This window comes from Stegastes partitus, unplaced genomic scaffold (genome assembly GCF_000690725.1).
Source record: "Stegastes partitus isolate 25-593 unplaced genomic scaffold, Stegastes_partitus-1.0.2 Scaffold2374, whole genome shotgun sequence".
In the NCBI taxonomy this organism is placed as follows: Eukaryota; Metazoa; Chordata; class Actinopteri; family Pomacentridae; genus Stegastes; species Stegastes partitus.
Window position 1 is genome coordinate 43,131 of NW_007580105.1, and position 10,882 is coordinate 54,012.

At 40.6% G+C, this 10,882-nt stretch overlaps 1 protein-coding gene across 1 annotated transcript in view; it reads left to right on the plus strand.

The window, feature by feature from the left end:
- Positions 1 to 4,810, plus strand: part of si:ch73-60h1.1 (calcium/calmodulin-dependent protein kinase type IV) — a 19,172-nt gene extending 14,362 nt beyond the window's left edge. The window contains exons 8-11 of the mRNA XM_008305000.1: positions 782 to 857; positions 1,515 to 1,641; positions 2,619 to 2,771; positions 4,313 to 4,810. Coding sequence (XP_008303222.1) covers positions 782 to 857; positions 1,515 to 1,641; positions 2,619 to 2,771; positions 4,313 to 4,810 — 854 coding nt within the window. The remainder of the gene's footprint in view (positions 1 to 781; positions 858 to 1,514; positions 1,642 to 2,618; positions 2,772 to 4,312) is intronic.
- The last annotated feature ends 6,072 nt before the right edge of the window (positions 4,811 to 10,882 follow it).

The following is a 10,882-nucleotide window of genomic DNA, read 5'->3' on the forward strand; positions in this document are numbered from 1 at the left end:
AGTAACACATAGTGTAGTATCAGTAGTAGATGGTTCTATAGCAGTAGTTGATAATGCAGAAGCAGTAGTAGAAGGTGAAGTATGAGTTATAGATGTTGTAGTATCAGGAACACAAAGTGTAGTATCAGTAGTAGATGGTGCAGTCGAAGTAGTAGATGGGCAGTAGTATTTAGTGTAGTATCAGTACTATATGTGGTAGTAGAAATAGATAATGGAATCGCAGTAGTACATGGTGTAGTATCAGTTGTAGGTGTTGCAGTATCATTAGAACTACATGATACACACATGGTACTGTAGTAGATGATACAGTAGCAGTAGTACACGGTGTAAAAGAGGTAGTAGATGATACGGTAGCAGCAGTAGATGGTGTAGTGTCAGTGGTACATGGTGCAGTATCAGTAGTAGATGGTATATATATCTATATGTGGTAGTAGAAATAGTTGATGGAATAGCAGTAGTACATGGTGTAGTATCAGTTATAGGTGTTGCAGTATCATTAGAACTACATGATACACACATGGTACTGTAGTAGATGGTACAGCAGCAGCAGTAGATGGTGTAGAAGAGGTAGTAAATGATACGGTAGCAGCAGTAGATGGTGTAGTGTCAGTGGTACATGGTGCAGTATCAGTAGTAGATGTGTTTATTCACCTGTGTTGCTGTAATATTTGGATGTGGGCAGTGATGCGTTCAGGCAGCCGCTGCTCTGTGGGATTTCACGGAACTCTCAGTTAGAGCTTCTGTCATCCATCTGGCGGCTAACAGACTGCTCTGCCTGCAGCTCCTGAGATCCTGCGGGGAAATGCCTACGGCCCCGAGGTGGACATGTGGTCGGTGGGCGTCATCCTCTACATCCTGTGAGTCCAACACCTCGCTGCACACAACACACACTGAACTGATTCATTACTGACTCATTCTCTCATTCTTGTCAGTATAGATCTCATATCTGTGTTTTATGGTCTTCCGTTTGTCTCACAGGAGCCATTAAAGGCGATGACATAATGTGAAACACTGCATCCTGTTTATCTGTTCTCTTCAGACATTAATTGGGCGTTAATGGTGCCTTCAGATGGCTTTGATGTAGCAGCAGAGTCGATAACAACACACCGCTGTGGTTCCTCTTCTAGATGTCATGTGGCATAATTGGCATCATTTTGCAGACTCCAAGCCTTTTATCTATTTCTTGTCTTCTTATTTTAGCATTGTCCCATGTTAAGGCTCAACAACTGATGAATAATTTATATCAAGATTTAGATTCTATGCATTATTGATAATAATCCAGTAATATTTTAACATTTTAAAAAATTAGGTTGTATAATACTTTCATTTTTGGTACTTTGCCGAATATGCCAACACAGGGTGTTTTAACACTTTACAGATTGTCCTGTAATGTTTATTTTTGTGACTAATTTCTGAGCCAACGTGTTCATCATGAGTTGAAAGACAGCCATGTTGTGAATTCCGGTCACCTGAACCTCTAACTGTGAGTTCAACTACTGCTTCCTGCTCACCAGACTCTGTGGATTTGAGCCCTTCTTTGACCCGCGGGGGGATCAGTACATGTACAGCCGCATCCTCAACTGCGACTATGAGTTCGTGTCCCCCTGGTGGGACGAGGTCTCCCTCAATGCCAAGGATCTGGTGAGTTCTTCCGCTGCACTGACATTTTCAAGTAACATTGAACTTGAACGAAGATGGAACTCGACACTTGCTTGGAATGAGTTGAGACGTAACTTGTACTTGTCTGGAATGAATAATTCTTATGTTGAACTTTCCTGTGATAACATCAGATTTGTCTTTAATGACTCGAGACCTAATAGCTCGACACCTCAAGGACTTATCTAAAATAACCTGAATATATTCTGAGATGACTTAGGACACAGTTGGATCGCGCTGTGAATGACTGTTGTACTTGTCTGGTAGGACTTGAGACTTAAAGGTCCCACATTGTTCCCCTTTTCAGCAAATTACAACAGCTGACACAAAAACACAGTCACCCTCCCATTCCTTGTTTGCAGGCTTAAAATCAATCTTAAGGTTTCCACCATCTCTGAAGGTCCCACAGCCTTCCAGTTTCAACAGAGCTCTGACCTGTGCACGTTAGCCACATTCGCTGCTAACAATTCCCTTCAAAAATAAATGTAATCCACTGGATCTTCAGTTCCTCAGAACAGACGGGAGCGCATGAAGACTCTCATGTTCACTGTTGCAGCCGACAGCAAAACATTTGGTGTGCTTTAGTTCTATCTGAGACAGTTTAATGTTAGCAGAAGCAGCTTTGCAAAGTCAAGTAACTGTGAGGACTGTGAGGTAGCTACGTATTCTGAATGACTCACGTCGGAAGCAGCAGGCAGTGAGGGGGCAGGATTATGCACATTTTTAACTTCATTTACCTTCTCTTCAATTTATACCTAAATACTAAATAAAGATCTTACAGGCCTGTAAAGCTAGAAGGCCATACAAGGACAGAAAAAACACAAGTGTATTTTCACCTTATGGGACCTTTAATGTGGGACTTGAAGTTGTCTGGAAAAGACTTGGGCTTGGATAGACTTGACCCTGACTTGAAGGACTTGAGGAGTCTGAGCTCTGTCCTGTCCCTGTTGGCCTGTCTGCAGGTCAGTAAGCTGATCGTTCTCGACCCTCACAAGCGGCTCAGCGTGCGGGAGGCCCTGCAGCACCCCTGGGTGCTGGGTAAAGCTGCCCGGTTCTCCCACATGGACACCACCCAGAGAAAGCTGCAGGAGTTCAACGCTCGACGCAAACTTAAGGTTAGGCTCGATGATACTGAAAGTTCTATACTGTGTTAGGTGGTTTTTATTTACCGTAAATTCTGGACTATAAGCCGCTACGTTTTTCACACACTTTGAACACTGCGGCTTAAACAATGATGCGGCTAATTCGTGGATTTTTACAAGTTTTACGAATTTGCCTCGAGACAAAAGTGACATTGAGAGCGACAACAAAAGAGAGACTGAGGAAGTGTGTGATGAAGTCTCTCTGAGGCTGTTCAACTCTGACACTGAAGAAGACGACTTTAGTGGTTTTAGTGCAGGAGGAAGATGAAGATAGAGATCAATGACTTTTCCTGGTAGGCCACTGTATTTTTATTTTTTTTAACCAGCCGCGTTACAGGCACTGTTCGGAAAAAAAACATTTACTGTATTGTATTGTGTATGTTACTGGTTCGTATTTAATTAAAAGTTTTAAAAAAATACATCTTTCTGTGTAAATATCTCATGTTACAATGTGGACACCTGCAGCTTATAGACAAGTGCGACTATATATGTTCAAAACCTGTTTTCTTTTTAATGTTAGTGAGTGCGACTTATATTCAAGTGCGCTTAATAGTCCAGTGGTTACGGTACAGTCTTTTGGAAACTCAACAGTATCACAGAGCTTAACACAGTAATTGACTTTGGGGATGTCAAAGGTCCCTCTACATTTTTAACAAACTAGTTTGTGCGACATGTTGTTCAGCCACATCTTTACTTGTATCGTTGATACCCGTTGTTCCACACTGGGAGGCGAGGTCAACATTCTGCTGTCACATCGAGGCGTGAGATGTTATGATTGGTGCAAATAGAGATAACACATATTTTCATTCGGTCACATATACTTGTGTGAAGAATGCAAAAGCAGAGCTGAGATAGAAGCGCACCATTTCTTCTTTTCTCATCACGAAAATGAAAAAAATCACTTTGACCTGAAACCCAATTCCATCTTCAGAAAGGTTTTTTTTTTTAAACTTCAGGATGAGATCTTAATCTGCTGCCTGATTGTCTGACTAGTAGCCACTTAGAAAACTGAATGTAGCGTAGAGGTATACCTGAGCGCAGCGTGACAAACTCAGCTGGAGGAGGAAGGTTGAAATAAAATTAAAAAAAGGATCAAATCGAGTCCCATTTAGATGAAAATAGACAAAGTATTCCCTGGTTCTTTGTAATTTAGGTTAGCATTTAGGATGGTATTTTAAACTTGTTCAGATTCAGGCTTAGTGTAAGGATAGTGTAACAGACAGGGACATTCAGCAGGGCACAAATACATCTGCTTTGATACCTTCAGATCTTTGAAGACTCAGATTTTGTCTGAGAATCACTACATATTTAAATTTGCTTTAGTATCATAGTAATCCAGGTATGGGTGTCTCGACATCAGTGGGTACATTACAAACAGGAGCTGCTAATGTCTCAGTGTAGCCACTCCACCTTCCCTACAGACAACTTCTGTCTACGTGACGCGAAAAACCTAGCTACTAATTTGCTGTGTTGGCTAAACCACGTGTGTTTTCTGTGTGTATGTGTGTCGGCAGGCTGCCATGAAGGCCGTCGTGGCCACCAGTCGGATGCATGAGGGCTCGCGGCGTCGCACCGACAGCTGCGAGATTCCAGGTTCGGGGACTTCTCGGCAGAGCAGCATGCAGCAGGACCCGCCTCCTGAGTCCAAAAGTCCCGCCACTGAAGACAAAAAGGCTCCATCCCCGGACCAGCAGCTGCCGCAGGAAGTTGAATCAAAGTCTGCCGACCAAAGTGCCCTCAGCCCCTCCCCTCCATGCAGCCCAAAACCGCCAAGCTCCGATGCCACGCCCACAGGCCCCGCCCCCACCAGACCGCCGCTGCGTGTTGACGGGATGCGACAGGCGTCCGTCATCCCCAAAAGCATGTTGGTCCAACCGCGACTGCCGCAGAAAAGCTGCTCTGTCATAGAGGCCACGCCCAGAGTTGAGGCCACGCCCCCGAGTCCCAACAATCTCAGCAATGGCTTCACAGCAGGGGCGGAGCCTGCCAGTAAGACCGCCCACTGCCAGTGATTACTGTTTTACTGTCATGCAAGCATCACACAGCTGAGCTCTTTACAAACATCTAAACTAACTTATTGGGACCAAATTACACAAGAACCAAAAGCTTCCATAACACCCAGCTAACATTTAACCAGTATCACCTGTTCTGTAGCTCAGCTGTCAGCTAACAGGCTAACAGGCTAACGTGCTACTGACTCACTGAGGGTTTGTTGGATGTTTCTACAGCTTCTGGTTTGGAGGCTGGAGATAAAGAAAAAACATTTGTCTCATATCAGGACTTATCACATCTGTTGCTGTGGTGAGGAAAACAACACAGAGGTTTCTACGTGGACAAAGCGTAATTCCTCATTTAGATAATAAAACATTAAAAATTCATCAGTCTTTAGTCAAATATAAAATTATATACACATTTTTTACAAGACAAGTATAGGCTTGTCAAAGGGAGTTAGCAATATGCTAGTTTTCTAGCTGCAAGCCAGACATCCAAATTTTCTGCAGAATTGTGGCACAAAAACATTATTTTACATAAAGAGTACAGTATGGCTAACACTTCAAAGTGATAACTAACAATATGGATGAACATTTGCAATTGTTAAGTGAACAAACTGCTCCTATAACTAGCAAAAAGTGTTTTTACATGACATAAACAAACATTGATTCTGGTAATGCTTCCTTTAAGTGAAACTTGTGAGCTTGTGATTAGGACACAGGAAGCCATGTACACCACATGCTTGGCGTCCAAGTGCCGTAAAAGTCTTGAGAAGACCAACATGCATTTATTTGTCACTAACTACAAGCCACAGCTAACTTGCTAACCATTTAGCTAGCAAGTAAGCAGGTAACATCTTGTAGGAAATGCAAAGACAATGAAAAGATTAGTCCATTGGGAATATCAGTGTTTCATCAAACACTAAGAAATTTAACCACCAAAATTCTAAATCCTAATCTTAAAGCATATGATTTACTGATAGAATTTAATGTCACAAACTAACAACAAAGACTCCTGCTAACTTCTTGACTGTTGGTAGCATCTCTTAGCAAGCTTGTTAGATAATAGTTTGGGTAAATAAATGCTATACACCCTTAAAAACTGGACGTGGTAAAACTTGGTAATTCAAAATACCATAATTTGTTCATCAACAATGACTGGCTGTAGCACATCTAGGCTAGCTGATATGTTATCCATTAGCATTCCTGCTACAGCAGTTCACCAACCAGACCAGACTCCACATATTATTGCAAAGACACATCACGGTGTATTTTGAATTAATTATAAGAAAATGCTCAGAAAACACAGTTTGTCCCAAAACTGCTGTGTTTGTTTTCCTCACCACAGAAATAATCAGCAGCGCTACTGCTGCACAAACAAATGAACATGTTTACAACCAAAATGAAGCGCTGCATTAGTGGCATTGATCTGTGTTTGGATATATTATGTGGATGATGGTGTCTGATCACAGACCTCCTCAAGGAAAACTTCAGTATTATTCAAAATAGGAATTACTCTCATAATTGTGTGCTGACTTTGCAATTTGTTACCAGAGCGACTCAGGAAACTCTTGTAAAACAATGTGTATCAGGACTTTTAAAGTAAATTTTAGGCTAAAGAAATCATTTAACTTCAAAATAAATAAACACAGACAGCAAGGATTCACATAAATTAGCTACTGTTGCATAAGATGTAGCCCAAAATCACAATTTACAAATGCACACCTCCAGTTGTGGACTGATTGTATGTATTCTGGGTGCATTTATGTTGCAGTGTATGCAGTGAGGAATGGTGGTCAGTCATTCTCACTGATGAATCCTGCTACATTCAGAACAGCAAATTGATTGCTCCCCGGGTCATGATTGGTCTGCAGTGCTTCATTCTGGTTGCAAACCTGCTGTATTAGCTCTGACGTCCATACAGTCCATATTCTGTTTGGTCTGGAGTTTACTGCCATACTAAAGGAATAGTTCAATATTTTGCACTGTACACTTTTATTCACTACTATGGTAGACTTTTGGATGGGAAATGCTCTCATGTATGTGTGTTAAGTAGAGCTGGAGTCAGCATGTGGTTAGCATAGCTTAGCATTAAGACAGGGAAAACAGCTGACATGGCTCTGTCCAAAGTTTCAAAGAGTTTTAGCAAATTTTGCGGGTTTAGATCAGAGTTTTGTTGTGTCAAATTGAGCGGTGGACAGAAACATGCCCAATGTCTTGTTACAGGCTAGTGTCACCCGTGATATCCTTAGTTTTCCATTTCTACAATGGTTTCATATTTCACACAGTGTTCTGGAATGAATCGTCTGTAGGCCTGTTGTGACTGAAGGTTTGGATTCATTTCCACAGGCATCAACAAAATGAAGCTGAAATCCAGCTTTTGGCCAACAGCTGCACTCAAATCAAATCAAATCAAGTCTATTTATTTAAATAGCACATTGTACAGCACCCACAGTTGACCAGAGTGCTGGTCATGTTATAAGACAGGCAACAACAAAAATAAAAGACCAAGAAAAGGAGAAGAACTTCTAAACTCAAGCTTGAAAACAAAATAAAAATATTTCAAACTAAAAGAATAAGACTTAAACATTGTGCTGTCAGTGGGGTTGTCTGTGCTGCAGGGCATCATGAAGTACAGGCAACATGCATGTAGATTTTTTTGGCTGATGCATTGCATGAATAAATGGGTTTAGCAAATAAAAATCCTCTAGAAACAAAACTATGAATCTAGCGTATCAGGATCATAATGCAGCTGTGGTCTGTGTATCATCAAATAATCTCATCTGTTTCTGTTTCATTGTTTCAGAACAAAAACTGGAAAAACTGTCATATGTCAAAATCAAAAAAATTAGAAAAAAGAGTATTTGATGATAACCAGACCAGCAAGCTTTCACAAATGAAAAAATGCATCCAATGTTTTAGGAGAAATTAACAAGTAAAGAGCGGCTCTACAGCTCACCTATGAACAGCTTGTTTGTAAGAACCAACATTAATAGGTGGGTGGACACACTGCTGTTCCTCTATAAACCCCTCTCTGTGATTTTTATATAATCTGGCAGGTTTATACTTAACACGCAAACATGAGACCGAATTCTGAGTGTTTGTGAACGTATTGAACTGTTCCTGTAACTTCTGATGTGGGACAAACACAGACTCTGGTCTCCTCTCCGGCTTCTTCTTCTTCTTGTCCTCACACTGAAAGTGAACTTTTCCTCGGACGCTCAGGACGGAGCTGATTGATTGTATTTTGTTAAACTCTGGCGACGCGGCACTCGGCTGCGCGGACAGACGTGAAGGACGAGGAGTTTTTCTGCTTCTTCTTCTGCATCCCTTTTAGTCTTCGCAGCATGTGCGCTCAGACGCGTAAGACTTTAACACTCTGAGAGGAGGAACAGGAGATTTCTGGTTCTCGAGGAGTTTTTTATCCTTTCTACTCTTTACTGTTGACACCCGCTGACTTGATTACGCAGCTGTATGAGTAGATAGTGTAGCTCCAGTCTGTAGCGTTCAGGTAAGTAACTCGTTGTGTTTGTGAGCTTCTAGTAAAAACGTTGTGTTGTTTACACTTTATCAGCGGTGATGATGCTCTCCTGTTTGCACTGTACATACGGTAGTTTGGTTTTAGACACGTTATTACTGACATCTTTACTGCTCCACTCGACCGGAGACACGTTCAGTGTTCAAGGCCCCAAAAATACCAAATTTGATCTTTGACCTTTGTTGGAAACCCTTTCATCTGATCTGAAACCACACGTTCTACCTCTTTTTGTACAGGGGCTTCCAAAATGAATTAAAGTGACGCATCTGGAAAGAAAATAAGACAAGACAAGCAGATGGAGCTGATCCCAATCAGAAAAAAAATCATAAATGATAAAGATATGGTGGCCAAGGCATTCCAAATGGGACCGCAGCTTGAGAAAAGAGAAGCAAGTTGAGATCTATAGAACCAGAGTTCATTCAAAATATTCCCAATATTAGACTTATTCAGTCCCTGTGTGACTACGCTGACATATATTTTACCAGACGTCACTGAAAGTACAAACAATTTTACAACATTAAACTAAATAAAACCAATTCAAACTCCTATTTAAAAAAAAAACTCTTCACACTGAGAACAACAAAGCTGCATTACAGAAACATCTGGAAAGGAGAGTAACACAGCTGGCTGACAACAATCATAATTCATGACAGAATCAGTGCAAATTCTGAGCTTCAGGCCTCAACGAGCAGCATTTAGTAAAGTCTTAGTTTTATCATTGGATTAACTCAAAGGCTGAATGACAACAGGCTCCAGTCTTTGTGTTATCAGGTCGATCAGAAGTCGTCTCGGCCTGCTGTTCTTTTTGTTCTGTCTCAGCCACCGTATGCAATGATTGGATTGTGAAGAGGAAAACATTTGTCCTTTAAGGGCTTTTCTTTTTAAAGAGGAACCAAACCTCCCTACAGAGCTCCCAAAGCCCTGAAAAAAAAACTCTTTTCTTTAAATGTTGGTGACATCAGCGGACATCTGGTGCACAAGAATAAAAAATATCATCCGTCAGGACTAAAGGCTGAATCTGTTAACCTCCATCTCTCCTTCAGTGTCATTTTCTAATCTATATATACAAAAAATCAAATAACACAACATGTTAGAAAGTCTCACATTGTTCTGCATATCTGCTTGAAAATGATTTAAGCAGTAAATCACACTGAAAAACTAATAAATCATTTTTAATACCTGCTGATCAAGGTTCAGGGCGCATAAATTTCATTAGTTATACATCAGAAATTATTGTTATAAACAGCTGGAAACATAATATAACAACAAATTAAAGTTTAGTTCGAGCCTGCTGGTTTTCAATCAGGCTTTCGTTAAAAAGTTTACGGGTCCAACATGCATTAAAAACATTAATTAACCAAAAATGAAATTAAAACCAAAAATAGACACAAACACAGAGAAAATAGTTTCAGGTAGAAGAACCTCCGTACACTTCTTGTCATATAATTTTGACACAGTTTTAATCTGACAGCTGGGTTTCTGACTCCAGTTGATCGTTTGGTTCCTCTTTAAACCTCCTGGTGAAAACAGATGTGTCACAGCTGGATTTACCTGAACACAGGTGTTTATATCTTCTTGCCAAATGAAACACACTGGATAACTAGCTGTCATGGTGAAAGCATGTAACTGTACATTTGATTTGCATCTATACTCTTCTGTACAAACATGAATATTTTCTTCTATTTATCTCAGCCTGACGAAGATGTAAGTGTTGAGGTGGGCGGGGATAAACTGTAAATGTTTGTTTTGTGTTTGATGAGTAAACTCGTATCTTTTTTAAATTCTGGCAGACGACATATAAAGTGACAGCGTAGCAGCGTCGGCTGTTACACCGTTATGTATCTTTGCATGTATTATTTAACTTCCTTTGATCATATCGGATTAAAGAAACAGAGTTTGAATCCTGCGGGACTCTGAATCTGGGTTCAGTCTAAATGAACATTCGCCGCAGGATGTTTGAAGCAGGACTTTGCATCACGTGTTCAGTAAAGAATAGCTGATAGAAACCACTCAGAGCTTCTGGTTTTCTTTCTTCACCAACAGCCTCAGCAGACAAGACAGAGTGCATTTAATGTCAAAAACACAAGTATTATGATACATTTTTTTGGTCATTAAGCTCTGTGTTTCAATAAATTTTAAATAAAATAACGATTCTGCATTAATCCCCTCTGTGCAGCCGTGCCCACTGGTGTGTGGATCTACAGTTTGTTTCCATGTGAAGCAAATTGTTCATTGGCCATCTGACCTTCTCACAATTTTTGGGCTTTTTTTTTGCTTAATTCACATTTTTACTGACTCTGGGCTAATTTTCACTGCACCTCCATGGAAACAGAACCATGAAGTAAAGAGAACTTAAACATATCTTCTGTGCAGTGCGACACTTTTAACGGCATAAATCACAAAAAAAAAAAGTAAGATTGCATTTCTTTGATTATTTATTTTGTAGAAATTGAAAAAACATGGAATCAACATCCATCCATCCATTATCTATACACCGCTTAATCCTCACTAGGGTCATGGGGGGCTGGAGTCTATCCCAGCTGACTCAGGGTGAA